Below are 22,776 nucleotides of genomic sequence, written 5' to 3' on the forward strand. Positions count from 1 at the left end.
ATCTTATGCAATTGTTTTGTATAATGCTAAATGAAATTTGTCTTTTCTGGAAATTGGAAATGTGGAAAGTGCCATTTTGCCACTACTTACTTATTATTTGTTAGTCGAAGAGGGATATATATTGTCACTTAAAAAAACGATAAATTATATGGAGATTTTTTTGGGAATTAATAAATTTGCAATTTTCTTATAGTATGTGACACCGCTTGAAATATACATTTTTCCCTTCACGAATCAATACTATGAAATATGGTTTTTTTCATATATATCTCACCGAATCAACTCACTGGAAAATGACATGGATGTGGGAAATAAGTTTTCGCTGAAATACTAAAAAACTTCTTGATTTAATTTTTCCATGTAAAAACACTTTTTTTTCTCGCTAATTCAATCAAAGTATCTTTGAGAATAGCGATTGAACGTTTCGCAATTGAAAAATAGTGATTTGTTTTTAGTAGTGTGGTAAATCATGGCCTAGTTGCTTTGTTGTGTTAATTCAAAGTCTATATATTTAGTGACTATGAGTGATCATGGTTAACGTATAATAATTGGTTTAATACTAATTGCTCATTTTCAATAGTAATTTTTTATGTTGCCTCTTGACGTTAATTATTGTTCAGAATGACATCATGATATTAGGAAAAATGGTGTATATGGTTTAATGATACAATTTGGGATTTTCATGAAAATTAGGGTATTCTTTTGATATTTTTTAATAATTTCGAAAACGTTATTCTAAAAATATTTTTATATATAAACTTTATAAGGGTGAGGATGGAGGTTATGTGGATGGTGTGAACAAGACAAATGCTTGTTTTCTAAAATAATACCATGAAAGTCAATTTTTTAATTTTATAAATTATAATTTTTTTTTCAGATTATATTTTTCAAAATTTCGACCAACTAAATATGAAAAATTTGAAAATATTTTCTGAAAAAATATTTTATCTAATACCAAACACACCCTCATTCTAAATAACCATATTAACTAACTTATCTATAACTTTAAAGAAATTCACAAAAAAAAAAGGAGTGGTGAAAAAAGAAAAGGAATCCAAGGTTAGATATTAACATAATCTTCTTTAATTTTGTGTTGTGATTGGTGCCATAACTTTTTTTTTTATAATTATAAAACTTTAGATTTGGTAAGAGATATTAGCCAATTGGCAATTCTCAATTACATTACTTGTACAGTTCTTAGATTTTATTCTCCAAAGTGATTTTTTGACTCTCTTTCCGTCATCTAATAAGAAAGTGTTACCTATTCGATATCTGATACGTCTGATTAAATTTAAATTTATGTCAAAAAATATATTAGGAATATTTAAACGTTTTCTTTAACAAAGATAATATCATATTTGAGGACATTTGAATTTCGAAATCTCTAATTGAAAATGAAGGAGTACTTACTGCTCCACGATAAATACAATTTAGATTATAAGTTTTTGGTATAATGCTTCATGACATGTTATATCCCTATATACAGAGCTACTACAAAGTAGTAGACTTTATGAAGGGTACTTTTTAGAAGATATCTAGCTAGGTTTAAATAAGTTATGTGATGGAAAATTCTACAACACTTGTTAATATATGGTTCATATATAGGGAAAAGATATAAATTTTTTCTTAAATTTATATCGAAAAGTCAGTTATACGCTTAAATTATTACATATCTATACTATTCAAAAGTGAATGTATTACCATCCTGAAACGTGTAACACCACTCTCACATTATGTGGTGTATTACACTCGCTGCCACATCAGCGCCATGTCATAAATTATATTTATTATTTTATTTTATTTTATTTATTGATTAACTTTTCTTTTATAAACTATATTTTACTCTAATTAATTCCAAATTGATTATTTTAATTCTTTAGTAATTCTATCTTCTTCATCACTAAATCTCACCCATTTTAAATCTCATTTCATCGGAAAATCATATCGGAACCCAGCTTCACTATTGATTATGTTCTTCACCACCACTATCGCCTTCAATTCTTCTTCTTCTTTGTCACCCAACACCAAATATCATCACCACCTTCGTCAATATCAATTTTTTCTTCTTCACCATCTTCAATTATACCTATTTTAATTTTTTGCCACCTGCCACCCATCACCACCAAACCCATAAAGTTTCTATCACCAAACCGAAAAATTGATTAACAACCAAAATTTCTTTAACAAAGTCAAAAAATGAAAAAGATAGAAACAATCAACCAAAATTTTTCTAGATAACATACAATTATTCACTAACAAATCTATGAAAATTAAACTAATCGCGAATAAAAAAAATTATGCTTTTAGATTGTGATAAAAAAATAAAGAAATGTGATAAAATAAAGAATGAAGATGAAGAAGACAATGAGTGGGGTGTGAAGAAGAAGAGGTGTGACAGTGGGGGTAGAAAAGAAGATTATAAATTTTTTTTTTTACTTTTTTTCCAAACTGACGAGCCTATTTTTTATTTTTGTTTTATTTTTTTGCCACGTCAGATTTTTAGGGGGTTAGAAAACTCACTTTTGAATAGTATAGGTGTGTAATAAATCACTATGATAGTCTAAGCGTGTAACTAACTTTTCGGGACAAGTTTAAGAAGAAATTTATGTCTTTTCCCTTCGTATATATTAAATATGGAATTATGGATATGCTTAAACACAAATTTTCACTTGTTATGATTTAATTTTTAATTCTCCAATAAGTGGTGATGTTGAGGTAGTATCCTCAATTATCTACTAATATTACGTATAGAAATGTTTTTTTCTATTCGAATCAATAGAATTTTATGTTATAAAATATAAAATTTTCACTCCGTCCTCATCAAATTTATTGAAAAAAAATGTCTAGTATAAATAAATTTTTCATTGAAATACTCAAAAATAATTATGAAAATCGTAAAAAAAATTGTCTTACACTTAATTACTAGTATTATCATAAACCTGTACAAATATATAATACAAAAAAACATTAACGAGGAAGCATAATTGATGAGTGTGACAGTTAAAATTAAGAAAAAATTAATAGGGAGGTTCTAAGTCCAATTATTCTCAATGAAAGAAATCTTTTCATTATTTTTAATAATAATAATAATATTGCTTTTAACAAAGAATGGATGCTAGTCACACCTTTTTCAAATTCAAAAAAGAATAGGTCAAACTCCCTCTTCCTTTTGTTTAATGATTCCTCTCGTCAGATATGTTTGAACGTAAAAATTGTGAAATTTTAAAAAAAATAATAATTATATTTTATTTTTAAAATGAAAATAGTAGTTAAAGTTGTGTCTGAACATGAAGACATAATCGGATCAGTATATCTCGAATATATAACAAAATGCTTTGAAAGAAAAAAAGATTTTATATATATTCCCATTGCTTATATAAAACATTGTTATTGAAACACAAAAGAAACCACATTACACTCTAAACAAAAACAATGGTTTTATCCACTTACCTTAATTCTTTGTCCAAAACACCTCAAAAGTTAAAGAAAAGAATGTTAGCAACATGGACACCAGACCAAGAACTGAACAAAGTGAGACTAAGGTCTGGTGCTGACATGAAGAGGAAACTTACATGGTATGATTTAGTAGCTCTTGGTGTTGGAGGAATGCTTGGTGTTGGAGTTTTTGTTACTACTGGCCCCGTTGCTCGAAAAACCTCTGGCCCTTCTGTTTTCATATCTTATATAGTTGCTGCTGTATCTGCTCTTCTATCTTCCTTGTGTTATACTGAGTTCTCTGTTGATGTTCCTGTTGCTGGTGGAGCTTTTAGTTATCTCCGAGTTACTTTTGGTAAGGATTTAACTTATATATACTGACTGACACGTCATATAAAAGATAACTGCCCTTGTAAACTAGGTAGGGTTTGTTTTGTCAGACTGTAATTTAACTAATAGTTATTATCTCAGAAAGTCACGATTCTAATTTTTTTCAACAAAAGTGACTTTAAGAGAAAAATGACAATGACTGTTAGTTGAGTGACTATCTGAGAAAATAACTCGATGAATTAATGTAGCTTGGCGAGTTTATGTACTAGTCTATGTTGCTAATGATTAAATAAAATGGATGCAGGGGAATTTGTGGGATACTTTGCAGGAGCAAATATATTAATGGAATATGTGTTATCAAATGCTGCTGTTTCAAGAAGTTTTACAGAGTATTTGTCATGTGCTTTTGGTAGGAATGATCCAAATTCATGGAGAATTCATGTACATGGTTTAATGCAAGGTTACAACATGTTGGATTTCCCCGCAGTCGCGTTGATTATTGTCCTCACTATTTGCTTGTGTCATAGGTATGTTCGCTATACAGTCAAATCTCTTTATAACAACGTGATCATTTGTCTGTTATAGAGACGTCTGACTATATGATAATTTGACTACTTTTTTTTTGATAGTGAATATATCTTATTTTTGCAGCACTAAAGAGAGTTCAATGTTGAACCTAATAATGACAGCATTCCATGTGGTGTTTTTTGGATTTATAATCATAGCTGGATTTTGCAATGGGAAGGTTGATAACTTAGTAAAGCCAGGAGGGATAGCTCCATATGGTGTTAGAGGGATTCTTGATGGAGCAGCCATTGTTTACTTTAGTTATATTGGATATGACACAGTCTCAACCATGGCTGAAGAAATTAAAAACCCTTCAAAGACTCTACCTTTGGGAATTGTTGGCTCTGTCCTCATTGTCTCTGCTCTCTATTGCCTCATGGCTCTATCTTTATGCCTTTTGCTACCTTATAACATGGTATGTACGTCGTTCAACTCACTTATATACACTGACAGAGTGACGGTATAAAGAAGATTTTACTTGTTATTATATGTATCAAATTGTTTAGTGTATAGAAGTTTAATTCGTTTACAAATATTTGTAGATCCCAGAAGGAGCATCATTTTCCGCGGCTTTCGAGTTGATGGGGTGGAAGTGGGCAAGCAATGTAGTAGGGGCAGGTGCAAGTCTAGGGATTGTGGCTTCTCTATTAGTAGCTATGCTTGGACAAGCAAGGTACCTTTGTGTCATTGGAAGGGCTAGACTTGTACCTTCTTGGTTTGCCAAAGTACATCCTACTACCGGCACGCCACTAAATGCTACTATCGTCTTAGGTAAGTAGTATCGTTACGTTGAAAGCTATTATAAAAAAGTTCATACTTTTAACGAATTGAATCAACTACCATCGTAACATAACAGAATTTTGATTCGTCAAGTTGTTAACAACTTTTAATAGTTCCCACGTGATATAAAAATAATTTATACTAGCCACTTGTCAAAATTAAAAAGAGAAGTTATATATTTTTATTTTTTATTTTATTTTGTAACTTTGTATGTTCGTGGTGGCTATTTATTTCTAATTTTTTTTATTCATTGTTTTTTCTTAGTGATAATCGTATAATCCTATTAATTAAAACACCTTTTTTGGGAAAGCTTATATCACAAGAAACCTCCAAGAGCCAATTAAGTCAAGCTAATTAAAAAAAGTAGAATCCTACAACATATATATATATATATATATATATTGAAAGAAAAAAAAAAGTATCCCTCCTTTTCCTAGATTCCCCCTTTTTGAATATTTATAGTCTATTTTGCTAGTATTTAGAGGCATCAAAGAATAACTTTATTTGAACTCTAAAACAAGAAGAAAATTTTCAACACTTATCATCTCATAGTTTTTTTTTTTTAATATAGCCAAACGTCGCGATCAGAATTTTCACTAAGGTGATTCAAAATATAAATAAGTAAATAGATAAAGAATTTGAAATTGTTCAACATCTATTATACATACACAATATAATGTTAATCATGCATGTTTATAATTTTTCATCGTCGAATGTAGTTTCGGACGGTCTACCTAGCTCCGCCCTTGACTATAGTAAGTTTAATACTAAGAATCTTAAACATTGTACTCATAAATCCTGCATCTGTCTCTATGCACGTAACGTAACAAAACATGTTAAACTTAATTCTTATCATGGTACAATAATTTTGTTTCTATTTTTCAGGTATATGCCAAGCATCCATTGCATTATTCACAGAGCTTGATATTGTAATAGAGATGATCTCCATTGGCACATTACTAGTATTTTACTTAGTATCAAATGCACTTATATTTCGTCGATATGTTATACTTAGCAAAAATCCACCACTTCACACTCTTTTATTCCTTTTCCTTCTTTCATCCACCTCTTTTGCATTCTCATTCTCATGGAAATTCAAACTACATTGGTGGAATCTCGGCTTATTCGCGGGACTTACGTTTTTCACGACAGTTATTTTTCAGTATTTTGTCCCTATGGTCGTTATGCAACGACAAGAGAGTTGGTTGGTCCCGTTCATGCCATGGCCAGCTACGATATCGATTTTTCTAAATGTTTTTCTCATGACAACGTTGAAAATGGTGGCATATAAAAGATTTGGTATATGGACTTGTGTTATAACAATATTTTATGTACTATATGGTGTCCACTCAACATATCATGCTGAAGAAATATTGGAGATGATTGTTGTTGATAATGTGAATGTCAATTCTTCCACTCAACAAATAATTACTAAGGTTGATATTCAACTTGTTTAATATATAGTACAAGATTTCATTGTCTAGGCATGTTGGTGCTCTATATATATAGAGTACAAGTAAATAATGAAATTTTTACTGGATAGGGGTAAAAAAAAAGTTGATTATCATCATGTATATATATTTGGTGATGATATAAAGGAAGATGGAATTCTGGTGAACGTCATTTCTAATTACTATCCGCTCTTGATGGTATGTACACGGATTTTACTTGAATAAAAAGATTATTTTGATAAACCGTGAGCTCAGAAAAATATTTTAAAAAATGAATTTGAAAAAAAAGAGAGTAAAGAAGTTGAGATGATTTTTTTTTTTCAAAAAAATAAAATAATGACAAAAAATAAAATAGTAAAATAATCAAGGTGAAAGAAAACACTAAAGGAATTAGGTTTATAACTATAAAATATTGTTGGGAAAAAAGATGACGAAAACTTCCAAGTTTCTTCCGATAAGTTAAATGATGTGGCTTTAATTAATTACACAAAAAATTATTATACTACTTTATGTTAAAAAAAAAATTAAAATACACATGCATTGATAAGTTGGATATAGTACGTATTACCATATTTCAATTTATATGTAGTTTGAAATTTACAAAGTTGAAGTTAAAAGAAAGAAATGATTTTTCTTTTTTGGATTTACGATCTGAATCATTCTTAATTTTATATGATTATAAGTATTTTGGAATAATATCAGGCTATATAGCGAAAATGATTCTCTAAATCGATCTGAATTTCCAACGTCTCCGGATGATATTTTTCTATTAATCTACTTTGCGATCTAATAATTATGTTATTATACACTAAAGATCAAATATGTGATAGACAAAACATATATGAGGAGTGATAAAAATGATGAAGATTAGGTTTCTTTCAAACTAATAAAACTAGTTATATAGTATATACAAGTCTAGGCAAAATTATTGTTTCGACATAAGTGATTTTTGTGTTGCAAAATAAAATTAACGGAAATTCTGACTGTTGAGTGATTCTTTGAGAAATTAACTACACCTTCCGGTGGCATCTTCCTTTATATCATAATCAAATATATATATATATATACATGACAAGGGGGGACATTCCACCTTACCCTTGTCCAGTAAAAATTTCATTTTTTTTTTAACTTTTACTGTATATATATATATATAGAGCAGTAACATGTCTAGGCAGTGAAATTTTGTACTATATATTATACAAGTTGAATATCAACCTTAGTAATTTGTTGTTGAGTGGAAGAATTGACATTCACATTATCAACAACAACAACCATTTCCAATATTTCTTCAGCATGATATGTTGAGTGGACACCATATAGTACATAAAATATTGTTATAACACAAGTCCAAATCCCAAATCTTTTATATGCCACCATTTTCAATGTTGTCATGAGAAAAACATTTAGAAAAATCGATATCGTAGCGGGCCATGGCATGAACGGGACCAACCAACTCTCTTGTCGTTGCATAACGACCATAGGAACAAAATACTGAAAAATAACTGTCGTGAAAAATGTAAGTCCCGCGAATAACGTGAGATTCCACCAATGTAGTTTGAATTTCCATGATAATGAGAATGCAAAAGAGGTGGATGAAAGAAGGAAGAGGAATAAGAGAGTGTGAAGTGGTGGATTTTTGCTAAGTATAACATATCGACGAAATATAAGTGCATTTGATACTAAGTAAAATACTAGTAATGTGCCAATGGAGATCATCTCTATTACAATATCAAGCTCTGTGAATAATGCAATGGATGCTTGACATATACCTGGAAAAAATAGAAACAATAATTAAACTTCGTATCAAGTCAGAATCAGACAAGTAAAATTGAAACGAAGGGAATAAAAGTTATTCTTTGGTGCATATATTATACATTAGTTTGTTAAATAAATGAGAAGAAAAAAGGAGGGAGACTTTCTTGTGATATAAGCTTTGCTCAAAAAGGTAATTTATTCTTCCAAATATATTTTGAAGATAATATAAAGTTAACTAACTAATCTACTTTAATCATCACTAAGGAAAACAAATGAATAAAAAATTGAGAAAAATACAACAACCACAAACATACAAACACACAAAAAGGTTATTGTTAATTAATTGATTCAATCAATTAGAAGTGTATTTTTTTTTTCATAATTTAAATTTTTAGATGACATGATACGACAAATCTTTAGTACTGTTACTTACCTAAGACGATAGTAGCATTTAGCGGAGTACCGGTAGTAGGATGTACTTTGGCAAACCAAGAAGGTACAAGTCTAGCCCTCCCAATAACACAAAGGTACCTTGCTTGTCCAAGCATAGCTACTAATAGAGATGCCACAATCCCTAAACTTGCACCTGCCCCTACTACATTGCTTGCCCACTTCCACCCCATCAACTCGAAAGCCGCGGAAAATGATGCTCCTTCTGGGATCTACAAATATTTGTAAGCGAATTAAACTTCTATACACTAAACAATCTGATACATATAATAATAAGTAAAATCTTCTTTATACTGTCACTCTGTCAGTGTATATAAGTGAGTTGAACGACGTACATACCATGTTATAAGGTAGCAAAAGGCATAAAGATAGAGCCATGAGACAATAGAGAGCAGAGACAATGAGGACAGAGCCAACAATTCCCAAAGGTAGAGTCTTTGAAGGGTTTTTAATTTCTTCAGCCATGGTTGAGACTGTGTCATATCCAATATAACTAAAGTAAACAATGGCTGCTCCATCAAGAATCCCTCTAACACCATATGGAGCTATCCCTCCTGGCTTTACTAAGTTATCAACCTTCCCATTGCAAAATCCAGCTATGATGATAAATCCAAAAAACACCACATGGAATGCTGTCATTATTAGGTTCAACATTGAACTCTCTTTAGTGCTGCAAAAAATAAGATATATTCACTATCAAAAAAGTAGTCAAATTACTCGTATAGTCAGACGTCTCTATAACAAACAAATGATCACGTTGTTATAAAGAGATTTGACTGTATAGCGAACATACCTATGACACAAACAAATAGTGAGGACAATAATCAACGCGACTGCAGGGAAATCCAACATGTTGTAACCTTGCATTAAACCATGTACATGAATTCTCCATGAATTTGGATCATTCCTACCAAAAGCACATGACAAATACTCTGTAAAACTTCTTGAAACAGCAGCATTTGATAACACATATTCCATTAATATATTTGCTCCTGCAAAGTATCCCACAAATTCCCCTGCATCCATTTTATTTAATCATTAGCAACATAGACTAGTACATAAACTCGCCAAGCTACATTAATTCATCGAGTTATTTTCTCAGATAGTCACTCAACTAACAGTCATTGTCATTTTTCTCTTAAAGTCACTTTTGTTGAAAAAAATTAGAATCGTGACTTTCTGAGATAATAACTATTAGTTAAATTACAGTCTGACAAAACAAACCCTACCTAGTTTACAAGGGCAGTTATCTTTTATATGACGTGTCAGTCAGTATATATAAGTTAAATCCTTACCAAAAGTAACTCGGAGATAACTAAAAGCTCCACCAGCAACAGGAACATCAACAGAGAACTCAGTATAACACAAGGAAGATAGAAGAGCAGATACAGCAGCAACTATATAAGATATGAAAACAGAAGGGCCAGAGGTTTTTCGAGCAACGGGGCCAGTAGTAACAAAAACTCCAACACCAAGCATTCCTCCAACACCAAGAGCTACTAAATCATACCATGTAAGTTTCCTCTTCATGTCAGCACCAGACCTTAGTCTCACTTTGTTCAGTTCTTGGTCTGGTGTCCATGTTGCTAACATTCTTTTCTTTAACTTTTGAGGTGTTTTGGACAGAGAATTAAGGTAAGTGAACAAAAACATTGTTTTTGGTTAAAGAGTGTAATGTGGTTTCTTTTGTGTTTCAATAACAAGGTTTTATATAAGCAATGGGAATAACATCTACTATATATCCGAAACTTACTGGTTTGACGAAATAGTTACAATATCCTGTAGGACCAACTAAAAGAGGAAGTGTTTCCTATTAGAATTTTTTTTCTCTCCATTTATCGTAAGAATCAAAGCGAAAAACTTTAATTGATGTTGAAAGAATCTCGTCCATCTCATCACATGTCGCGTTGATTTGTTTGAAAGTACAATTTTATCCTTTGATTATTTTTAGGATGACCATTATACCCTTATGATTAATTCTTTATCCTTTCCTCAGCTTTTTTAGAGCACCAAGACTCAAAAAGATATTAAAAGAAAGGTGGAAAAAGGGTCCATTCTAAGCTAGTAAGAGGAATCATAAAACAAAAGATTGAGGGTGTTTGACCTATACTTTTAGGAATTTGAAAAGGTGTGACTAGCATCCATTCTTTGTAAAAGCAATAATAATATAAACATTTCTTTTTCATCGAGAATAACTGGACTCGGACCCTTAATTTTTATTTTTTACATATTCAGCGTAATGAAGTTCGAAAATAATAAGATATACGCAGAATGTGTCCAATAATAGATTATTATTGCTATCTAAGGTTATTTTAATCTTCTTAGTAGATAATTGAGGATAATGCTTTTTAGATTACCACTAATTAGAATCAAATCAACAAGTAAAATGTGTTTAATCCATATCCAAGTTGTAGAATTTCTTTTCATCATACTACTTAGTTAGCCTAGCCTAGCTAGCTAGAATTGGAATGTAGCCATTTTAAAGTCTACAATATATATTGTAGCTCTATAGGGAATATACCTCCTGCATTGAGGGCTAATCACATAATTAATTTCTACAATTAGGTGAGATGTCACTGACTTAAATGAAAATCATGTTGACATTTAAGGTCATTCACTCCAAATCCAAAGGGATCTTTCTAGCCTTCTTACTTCGATATTCGTCACAAACTATTTATCGTGATTTTAAAGATTAAAATATTTTTAATCAGATTACATAGCCTAAATAGAAAGATTATACCTTAAGACTTAGATAAAAAAAAATAGTCAAAGAACCATAATGATTAAAGTTATCTTTAAGGACGTGTAAAATTGAATCACAACGTATAATTTTAAAGGGCAAGGTAGGGGAGGGAGGGAGAGTGGGAAATTTGAACATGAATCCTCGTAATTCTAACTTAAAATCTTATCGCATTGATTACTAGTATTTCCTTTTATGAGACATCTAGCTAAAGAGAATAACTTTTATATCATTATTATTACATACAACTATCTTTCAAATAGTCTGATTGTGTTAACATTTCTTTGTGATATTAAATAATCGATTACGTTCTTAATTATATATATAAAAATATATACTCACACTATCAAACATCAATTCATATAACTTAAACTTTTATTTATTCTAAGATTAAAAGACAGTTGAAAATTATACATTGGCACCGGCTTTTGCTATATTATTTCTCTTTGTTCTTTCACTTTCATCTTCTAAGTTTAATTAATAATAATTAAAAAAAAAAGTCAAAAAGACACTTCTTTTTTCAAGAATAAAATCCAAGAAGTGTACTAATCACATAATTGAGTACTAATTACTAATAGATTTCCAAATCTAAAGTTTTTTTTTTTAATTACAAAATGCAATCGTCGATCACATGACAAAAGAAGATTATGTTAATTTATTTTTTATCCTTGTCATAACTAAGTATTAGCCAATGAAAAAACCTAAGTAGTACTCAACTATAATTCTTTTTTTATAAATAATTTCTCCAAAAATTCCAAATTTTTATCGAAGTTCAAACTACAAGTATAGATTTCAGAGAAATTATTTATAGATAGATTACTTTATTTTCTTATAACTCTTCAGAGGAGCTTTTGCTTTTTTATTTTCTCGATAAATCAAATTCATAATTTTAAGATTAACATTAAAAAATACTAATTACCGCTCAAGCAACTCCTCTTATGAAAACGAAGAAATAATTATCTCATAGGAGCCCTCTAAATCCCATGATGTCATTCTTAACAAGATTTAACGTCAAGAGGCAACATAAGAAAAATATTGAAAGTGATCGAGCAACTTGTTTTAAACCAATTATAATTTATAATTCAACCATGATCATATGTATAGTCACTAAATATAAATTATGAATTAATACAACAAATTAATTTCTAGCAACTAGGTGATGATTAATTAGCGATGGAGCCAGAATTTTCATTAAGAAATTTAAAATATGAAAAAGTAAACACACCATCAAAGAAGTTAAAAGGGGGTTCAATTTCTCCTACATACATAAAAAAAAAATTAATTATATAAAATTTTATATTTTTCAAAAAATAAAATTCGGATGAACCTCTGAATCCTATCGGGATAATGCACAAGTATCCCCTCAACCTATGCCCGAAATCTCAGAGACATACTTATATTATACTAAAGTCCTATTACCCCCTAACTTATTTTTTAAAATAATTTCTCTATCCCTTTTCGATCTACGTGGCACTATCTTGTGGGCCCAACGCTGATTGACTTTTTTTTCAAACTAGTGACACGTATGTTGAAAAGGGGTAGAAAATTACTTATAAAATAAGTTTAGGAGAATAATAAAACCTTAATATAATATAAGTATATCTTTTGAATTTCGAGCATAGATTAAGAGTGTACTGATGCATTTTCCCAATCCTACCTGAATTTTGATTCTTAGACCACAAATAAGGGGTGGTAAATGGCCCTTTTAACATTTCCAATTTCTAGATAAGTCCAAATTTCCATTTTCATTTAGGATCATACAAAAAATTGGATTAAATTAATTTAAAAAACTCTGATGATTGAGACCAAGAATTAAATTTCCATTAATTAAGATTTGCATTATAATAAGATTTGACACAGTGGGAAAGCATATACACTGTTAACTATTTTAAAGAAAAGAATTAAGGGGAAGTGGAATTTTTTGTTGAGCTTTTCAATCTTATTGGTGATTATTAATTAAGTTGCACTCAAGGAGAATATATTAATAGCCTTTTACTAATTAATTATTATTATTATTTCAACAAAGTGGGGGCACTATATAACTAGGAATTTAATTAATTTTTCATTGACCTCATTCCTCACCTCTCCTAATGTTTTAGCTTATTAATTATATTAGTGATCAATTAGCCTTAGTATCTATAGCTTTAATAAGATAGATACTCCTAAACTAATAGTGACACATCATATGCTTAACATTTTTAATTCTTTAATCTCATTTCAATTTATGTGATTATGTTTGAATGCAAACACAATTTGTATTATACACTAAATAAGTGGGATTATTATAGAAAATTTCATAAACTTTAAATCTTAGATTCGTCTCTGAGATATGTTTGAGATCATTAAAAGGACATTTCTCGCTTGTTTGAAGTCATATTAATTAGGCTCCTTTTTTTTCACCTGGTGTTTGGAGCCCCGACTAAATTCGGATCGCGGACTGTAGGCCTATTTGGAGGTGGTGCTTCCAACAGAATTTTCTCCATACGCAGAACCGAACCGAGACCTCTAATTAAGGGTGAAGCAGTTTCAACAAAAATTTCTCCATATTAAATTCTTTTTTTAATAAGCAAAGCAGGAAAGACGGATAGGGCTTTAAAAGATAAGAACTCCAAACAGTAGCTGTGTAAGAAAAAATCACTCAGTAAATCGATGAATTATACACTCGGAGATAGGAGCAGTGTCATTAAAACTATACAACAACTATCGAAAAGTGAAGTCTAGGAACAACGATAAACGTGAGGAATGACATCTCTATCCTATAGCGCCCTACTAAAAAAGTTTGCAAGCAAGCTAAATACCTACCTTTCTCAAAACTTTTTTTTCTTCTTAAATTTCGTGTCATATCAAATAGAAATTCACGTAAATTAAAAACAAAAGTAATAACTAGGGTTCCCTTAGTTTGATGAATTAGATAAAATAATTCCATGCCTATCCAAGTATTATATGTGATAAGTGCAAGGATCACTCACAACATGATTTAGTTTGTTCTTTTTTACTTTTTAGGAAGTCATGAGATTGAGTGGGTCAAGGTGTATCTAGCCTCATCTGAATTCACTTGAAATCAATAGCTTCTATTTACGTTTTTTTTTTGTTAAGAAATCAAGTTATTATATATAAATATTTAACTGTGAACTTCGTTATTATTATATATATCAACTTATGATTATTATGAAAATTTATAACTTTAAATCCTGAATTCGTCTCGAGAGCGGGGAGGGAAGTCACATGGATGTCATGGTTGAATATAATATGGAATAAGATCATAGAATTTGGATAGGAAATGATTATTACTTCATTGTCCATACAATTGTTTTTGTTTAATAGAAAAAAGCCAATATTCATGGTGCATTATATATCAAAAGTTGGATTAGCTAAGCAACATTACCACCATACAATGAAAATGGTCACCTTCTATTGCAAAGAATATTTATGTTTACAATAATAAATATATATATGATTGAAGTGTCAAAGTGACCTATTTTTAATCGTAACTCTCGAGGTATTGTCTGCTTTGAAGCATATTTAAATTTTTAGATAACGTTAACGCTTTCTAATCACAAATATTAAAGATATTTTTACCATTTTCCGTAAAATGAATAAAGGTTAGGTGTGTGATCACAAACCAATATATAGCAATGAAAAACACAAACAAGTGACATGGAGCTAAAAGTGGATTTATGTCAAACACAAGACCTCACCTGTAAGCAAAGAAAACAAAAAGTGCATTTATATATACCTAATAGGTTACAGTATTTAAGTTTTTGTCATGTTTTGTAATATTGCTTTTACAAATAATCCATCATTTACAAATTATAAAGGGGGGGGAAAATTACAAAGATATTGATCTTTGATTAATTAAGATATGGTCTGCCATCAACCAAAAGGAACATACTATATCATGATCCAATTGTAACAAGAAGACAAATATATAAATTTGGTAAAAAGCTAGTACATTATATATATATATCTAGAAATTGATAATATATTCTTACTAATACGCATTTAAAGATGTGGTTTAGAGGTTAATAGAATGAATCGAAATAATAAGATTTTAGATTTGAATGTAATTAGCAAAGATAAAAATACTAGATGATTTTTTTTATCTGTGTAAACCTTAATGGATAGAATTAATCTATCCATATGTATACTCGATAAAGGCAAATATTAATCATGAATATATAAATTAACTCCAACACTACAATTATTTTTTTTAATTCAAACAGAACATGTTGCTTGGAAATAATAAAATTGGACAATTTTATCATAAAATAATCTCTAGCTAAAAGGGTATTTTTTAAAAGGAAAAATCCTTTTGGCCAAAATGATATTTTTGAATAGTTTTACCCTTTTAACTTTAATACCTGTTAATTACAAAATGAAAAAAAAATCAATTTATTTTAAAATAAAAAAATAAAATAGGTTTTTTTAAATTTCTGACTAAATTTTTTGATCATTTAACAATTATCCTTTTTTTGAAAAAATGTTTATCTAGTTAGAGAGCACTTTTTAGCAAGTTGACTTACTCTGAAAGAATTTTTGGAGCCAAAAATATGATGTAAATGTAACCAAATTAATCTATAAGAATTTTTGGAGCCAAAAATATGATTGAAAAATGTAATAAAGTTAATCTATTTCAAATAGTTGGAGATATTTTAAATATATTTTTTTTCATAATATATAAATAGAGTTAATTTAATAATTATAACTTCATTTTGTTCACAAATTGTGTTTGTTTAATAATAAATAGAAAAGCCAATATTCATGGTGCAATTGGATCTAAAGTGAACTTTTCAAATCCAATAGCTAGTCGTTCATGAGATGCTATACTCACCATCATTCTTTTTTTACCATTCTTTGCACTATTTAATTATTGAGATTTTTCTAATTATCGTATTAAAAGACGTGTAATTTTGATAGCATCTAAAATAGTTGGGTTTAACTATCAAGATATATATATATAGTTCGTTTCAATTCAATTGCTTTGCCTAACTCAAGATTTTTATTATTTTTCATCGACATTAACTGAAACCATGTCTCTATAGTTCAATCTTGAATTCATATTTATATCACTCCTTATTTTTTTTCTTTCATTTCGATATGATAGCTTGACGATTCTTTTTTCGTTATGAAAAATATTTATATTGAAATGAAAAAAAAATGTGTCAAAAAGATTTATTTTTGTGTAAAGAAATTCTCACTTGTCCTTCTAAACTATTAAACTAGTTATATTTGCAAGTACAAGTAGGTCATGTGAAACCTAATTTATTTTAATTTCTTAAAATTATAGCAATATAGAATTAGTGGTATGATCACAAAGATGTGAGATGGAATTAAAAGTGGATTTATGTCAAATACACAATACCTCACCTCTAAGCAAATATATTTAAGAAGACAAAAAGGAAACTTAACCTAATAGGATGCAATGGTCTGCCATTAACTAAAAGGAAACATATTAGTTGTAATAAGAAGACAAATAGGATAAAAATTTGGTAAAATTTATATGACCCACATATTACTAACAAAACTACAATTAACATATATAAAGTATATTTCTTGATATAAAAATCACACCTAATTTTTCAAAAATATATATTTTGTGATCTTCATGGATTACTTTACAAAATTGTATTCAACTATGACATGTTGCTTGGATAGAGAGGAAAAAAAGAGGGGATGATTTTAGATAAATCTAACTCCCTTTTTAGATCTTTATATAGATTAACGTTAGATTCAGATCTAATATTTTTACATATAGTACTCTATTATATTATATTGATAAAAAAAACATTTGACTATACTCTAACTTTGCTAATAATTTTCTAAATTTTATATTTATTTTTTAAACTTCAATTTAAAAGATTTATATGTTATAAAAAAAATTCATATGAACAATATTATGGAAAAACTACTTAATTATATAGATATCTTTACTGTATTTACTAATTCTCTCTATAATTTTGAAAAAAATTACATATTGTCTCACTAATTAATATAATTTTATAACAATTTTTCAAGTTCGATACATGTCATTGTGCCACTAGATACATTAAAAGGGTGAGAAGCGATCAAGAGAAGGAGAGAGGAGAGTGAGATAGGAGATAGGTGATCAAGATAGTTTAGGTATTTGGGATACCATATATATATATATATATATTCTATATACATTTTGAAATACAGATTCATAGGGAGAAAGTCGAGAGCGAGAGGAGGAGAGAGACAAAAAAGGCAGATACATATGAATTTAGATATAATGAATTTAAAATAAAATACACATAATTTTAACCTCATATATTTGAAACTAAGACTTTTCTTAAGAAATATGTCGGATAAACACGAATCATATAATATAAAACAAGAAGTAAAAAGCTTAAGCCAAATTGGGAGTTAAGTGAGAGTTAACATCACATCACATCTTTCAAAAGAGAGTTTCACTTTAACTGACTGCATAAAACTTTCTTAACATTTTCCTAATTAAAAAAATTCAACTTTTTACAATTATAACATCAAACTCACAGCTAAGAGCATTCCACTTATATAAGAGTCAGTTGAGGCCAAGAAAATAAAATTGGGCCCTTGTTGTACTTGTACATGATAAAATATTTTTATTTAGATCATGACATCGTAATGAAATATTTAATGAGATTATTTTATTTTATTTTTTATGAGATACTAATTCATGATTTTAGTAAATTATATTTATCTCACGAACCAAAACTATACCTAAATGGATACCTAAAGTTTGGGGCGGAAGTCCTTTTCTTTAAGTTTTAGCAGATTTGATTTTTTTTGTTGTGTAATATATATTTTCGAAGGACTGTATGATTCTTTTATTTTTAATTAAAGATTTCGAGATAAAAAATATTTCTCCGTCAACGTAAAATCAAATATCGAACGAAAAATTAAAATATCTTTTTTCTTCCTATATCTTTTGTGGGATATGAGTATTAATTAAGGACAAAAATTAGTTGACTAAAGTTTATCATCATGATTACATAATCCATTATTTTGCTTGAAATAGTACAAAATTGACAAATCTTGAAATCAAATCTAGAAAATTGTCTTCTTCCTCAACTAGGAATCTAGAAAATTGACAATTGAATTTGTAACTGTAAAATAATATTTTTGTCGCACATTTTTCTTTTTATTTATCCTATAAAACCATCAATATTTTATGGTTAAAATAATTTTATTTTTTACAATTTTCATTTTACTCTTAATATGATTATTATAGCTACAGAAATTATCAAAAAGTATTTTAGCTTTACAAATTTAAAAAATTAACTATTTTTTCTTAAACTTTATATCAAGTAAAATGGTGCGTAAATTGAAAAGGAGGGAGTATTACTATCATCAAACTTTCCCTCCATTCATAGGGTAATTGACCTTTTTAAAGCTAGTTATCTCATTTAAGATTTTAAAAAAATATTTATATAAAATTAATACCTGTATTTTATCGTGGTGAAATAATACACGGAGTGAAATTTATATTTATATCATTTACATCATCTGAATCTATTATTACTCTTGAATTTTGATGTTTAAGGTGATTTAGTGAAGAATTGAAAATTGAAAATTGTTAATGTTTTTTTATATGTTTTTGGCATTTTCAAGAAAGAAGAAGCAAAAAAATAAATAAATTGTATATTTGATTCAAAAATTTCAATTGAAAAGTGATAAAAGTTATTTAGAGTATAAAAAATGATTTTACAAAAACAAAGTTAAAAAAAGAGATGAATAAGTCTTTTCTTTGAAAACAATGACATAGATGAACCAAATGTTCAACTGATAAAATAAATGAGTGTTTTTTTCTGAAAGTTCAATGATATATTTAGATTATTTCCTTCAAATAAATCAAAATTCTAAAGTAAATATATAAATATCGAGTATTTATGAAAACGAAAAGTAATTATCTAGATTAATATAAAAGTCATTTTAAATTATTTAAATCCTTTTTAAAATAGCAGATAATATTTTCAAATAACAAATATTCCCAAACAATATTATAATGACTTCAAAGGAGGGTAAAAAATAATATTCCCCGTTATTCGCGGACACGATTGATTCACTCATGGGCTAGATGGTTGCCACGTGGAATTTTAACAACCATATAATATAATACCTTCCTACTACTTATAGAAAGTGCAAACACAAATATAATTTTATTATGGAGAAAAAAAAATTATTATGAAAAGCACATTTTTTTCCATTGAATTGATTCTAAAGTTAGCATAATTCCCCAAAAATGTAGATTCAAATAGAAAAAAATGTTCTCTTTAATTTTAAATTATAAAAATATATTTATTTATAAGATTAATTTTTTTTTTGATATTTCGATATATCTTTAATTTAATATTATAATATTTAAATAATTTTCTATCTGTATCAAATTAAAATCAACTAAACAAATTAAAATGGAAAATCTATACATATTAGCAAGAAGTTCTAGGACATTCGGAAAAAAAAAGAATAAAACCCTAACTTCATATTTTGGCTTTTGAAACTTCTTGGAGCCGTTTAACAATTTTTGGGAATAAGCTTTTGAAGAATGTTTTTGTAAGTGGAATTTATGTGATATTTTTTAGATTTTGAAATATAAAAAAGTTTTCTTGATATTATTTGTCGTGAATTACAATATTTTTGTGTAGTTTTTAAAGAAAAAAGTGTTCAAAATAGTTTTTTTTTTAATTTTATAAAGTTAATGTATATAATTAAAGGAGATGATAACATATGTTATATGACCAATTTTATCTACTAGAATGAGCACTTAGAATGCATGTGTAAGTTTTTCCAAAATTTGAAGTGGAAATATCAATCTTTACGAAACCCTCCGTAGAAAGTTGGGAGAGCAGTACATACAATCTCACTATTTTCAGAGTTCACTTTAGGAATTTAGGGGGCCAATTTATAATAATTAAACGATTTTCTTAATGATATGAATTTCGAATGATATTTTTGTGAAATCTTAAAGGCCTTCGTAGGGAGTTGGAGGAACACTATGTACAATCTTTCCATTTTCAAAATTCATTTTAGACGAGATCAATTTATAGAAATTACGCGATTTATTTTTAGGCCTCTCAAGCAAAATCATCCTTATTCAAAAAGGGCTCAAAATAGTCCTTTTATGTCAAAATGACTAAAAACAGCCCAACTCTAACTGAGACGGCGTTAAATGTAACAGAATCTAATCACGTGTTTTTCACGTGCTTCCATTCCAAGCAAAAAGAAAACACGCCGTCTCTACTTCTTCTTCCCCAAAATCAAACCCTAGCTCTCCAATTTCCGACGTACGGTTCGCCGGAAGAGCTGATGATATCGAAGGTCTGTCTTCTCTTTTTTCTCATTCACAGTTTTGTGCTTTATTTTCTGTATGAGATTTGTGTACTTTAAGTAAAACCTAGTAGAAACAGTTAGTGGAGTCTAGCGAGGAGGTAGATCCTCAGTTCAAGTAGCACAGTCAGACTTTGGATGTTTCTTCTCATGGAAATATTTAGATTGATTTCATATTTGTATAATTGTTGTCTGTTTTGTTAGTATATCAGTCTAGGTCTTGATGTTGGTGACTTGATAAGCTTGGTTGAGAAAGTTGAGTAGATTGTTGAATTGAAAGTTGAAACAGTCTGTGTGGAATATCTATGTAATATATACACACAGGTATACTTATGCAACAGATACAACAGCATAGTTTCATTTTGTCTTGATGCATTTGTTTCAATGGCAGGGATTTAGGTCATGTTAATGTTGGTATCAGAGTGATAAAAGAAATAGATTCAAGATCTAAATTTGGTTTAGTAATCACTTCCCTGCACTTTCCAGAAGTTAGGTCAAGTGCCAACGTTATTCGGTGAAATTCTCCAACGCTGAATTTGGCTATACATGGAGGTCAGAGTAGGTGAGATTGGAGATGTAGTTGGAGTGGAGGACCAAGACGATCTTCCAATAAGTTCATTTAAAGTCTCTCAGGAAATGGAGAAGTTTCTATGTCACAGATTGCTGGACCAAGAACAGCCAATTTCAGAGCGTTTTAGAGCTCTTTTCTCTCTAAGGAACCTTCGGGGATCAGGTCCACGAAATGCTCTTATCAGTGCAACAAGGGATCCCTCAAATCTCTTGGCACATGAGGCTGCATTTGCGTTGGGTCAAATGCAAGATGCTGATGCGATTCCTGCTCTAGAAGAAGTTCTATTTGATTTCTCCTTGCATCCAATTGTTCGACATGAGGCTGCAGAAGCTCTTGGCGCAATTGGCAAAGAAAGTAATATTTTACTTTTAGAAAGAAGTTTGGCTTCAGATCCAGCCCAGGAGGTCCGAGAGACATGTGAACTGGCTCTTAGTCGAATCAAAGAGCTGAAGAATGTAGGAAGTGATGATGGCTCGTCAACAATGGCACCGTCACCCTTCCTTTCAGTCGACCCTGCTGCTCCTGCTTCTTATTCCTCTGTTGAGGACTTGAAGGATGTTCTTTTGAGTGAAGCAAAGGGCATGTATGAACGCTATGCTGCTCTTTTCGCTCTAAGAAACAACGGAGGAGAGGAAGCTATTTCTGCAATTATTGAATCTCTAGGTTCAAAGAGTGCTCTACTAAGGCATGAGGTTGCTTATGTATTGGGTCAATTGCAGAACAAAAGGGCTTCAGATGCCCTGTCTATGACTCTTAAAGATGTCAATGAGCATCCAATGGTTAGACATGAAGCAGCTGAAGCTCTTGGTTCTATAGCAGATGCCGAATGTCTTGCTCTTCTTGTGGATTTTGCCAAGGATCCCGAGCCTATTGTCTCACAAAGTTGTGAAGTTGCTCTTAGCATGCTTGAGTTTGAAAAATCAGGGAAATCCTTCGAGTTTCTCTTCATGCAGATGCCTCACGCCGAGCAGGTCTCATAGCAAGAGTGTAACCAGACACTCGAATGCTTGTCATGTCAGCTGGTTTCAGAAGACATTTTAGTTCCTGTGCAATTATCATTGATCTAATTGTAACTGGTTTCATTACTTAGAACATTTGGTTGGATTACATAATTAAGTTTATCATAAGGTCATTTGGACTACTAAACATACATTATATCACTTAACTTGAGCTACTTTGTGGACTCTTTATACGTGAACCATTAAACAAGTAATGTTGAATTAGATCTATTAAACTGCTGATTTTGTTGTTTACTTGTATTCTGTAGGGATTGAATGCTTTTGATATTTGGAGAGTTCAAACACTTAATATATATTTTGAGGTGTTAACTATTGTGACTTATACTACTTTTTGTGTAGTTTTAGGTCTGA

General features: G+C 29.6%; 3 protein-coding genes across 4 annotated transcripts; 2 read left to right on the plus strand and 1 right to left on the minus strand.

Annotated features, from left to right (window-relative positions):
- The first annotated feature begins 3,432 nt into the window (after window positions 1–3,432).
- Window positions 3,433–6,652, plus strand: LOC107027860 (cationic amino acid transporter 6, chloroplastic-like). The gene is made up of 5 exons (XM_015228909.2): window positions 3,433–3,790; window positions 4,070–4,292; window positions 4,417–4,747; window positions 4,875–5,103; window positions 5,998–6,652. The coding sequence occupies exons 1-5, from the start codon at window positions 3,433–3,435 to the stop codon at window positions 6,567–6,569; spliced, it is 1,713 nt and encodes a 570-aa protein (XP_015084395.1). The 3' UTR covers window positions 6,570–6,652.
- A 1,075-nt stretch (window positions 6,653–7,727) lies between these two features.
- Window positions 7,728–10,421, minus strand: LOC107028122 (cationic amino acid transporter 6, chloroplastic-like). Its single transcript, XM_015229172.1, has 5 exons — window positions 10,064–10,421; window positions 9,562–9,784; window positions 9,108–9,438; window positions 8,752–8,980; window positions 7,728–8,332 (listed from the first exon to the last, which is right to left on the minus strand). The coding sequence occupies exons 1-5, from the start codon at window positions 10,419–10,421 to the stop codon at window positions 7,758–7,760; spliced, it is 1,716 nt and encodes a 571-aa protein (XP_015084658.1). The 3' UTR covers window positions 7,728–7,757.
- Window positions 10,422–20,643: 10,222 nt separating this feature from the next.
- LOC107026805 (deoxyhypusine hydroxylase) lies at window positions 20,644–22,659 on the plus strand. 2 transcript variants are annotated; one of them, XM_015227893.2, is made up of 2 exons: window positions 20,644–20,826; window positions 21,227–22,659. In XM_015227893.2, the coding sequence occupies exon 2, from the start codon at window positions 21,382–21,384 to the stop codon at window positions 22,384–22,386; it is 1,005 nt and encodes a 334-aa protein (XP_015083379.1). In that variant the 5' UTR covers window positions 20,644–20,826; window positions 21,227–21,381; the 3' UTR covers window positions 22,387–22,659. The 2 variants fall into 2 exon arrangements, with proteins under 2 accessions (XP_015083379.1, XP_015083381.1); XM_015227895.2 differs by having other exon boundaries at window positions 21,322–22,659.
- The last annotated feature ends 117 nt before the right edge of the window (window positions 22,660–22,776 follow it).

Source organism: Solanum pennellii, chromosome 8, assembly GCF_001406875.1.
Source record: "Solanum pennellii chromosome 8, SPENNV200".
NCBI lineage: Eukaryota > Viridiplantae > Streptophyta > Magnoliopsida > Solanales > Solanaceae > Solanum > Solanum pennellii.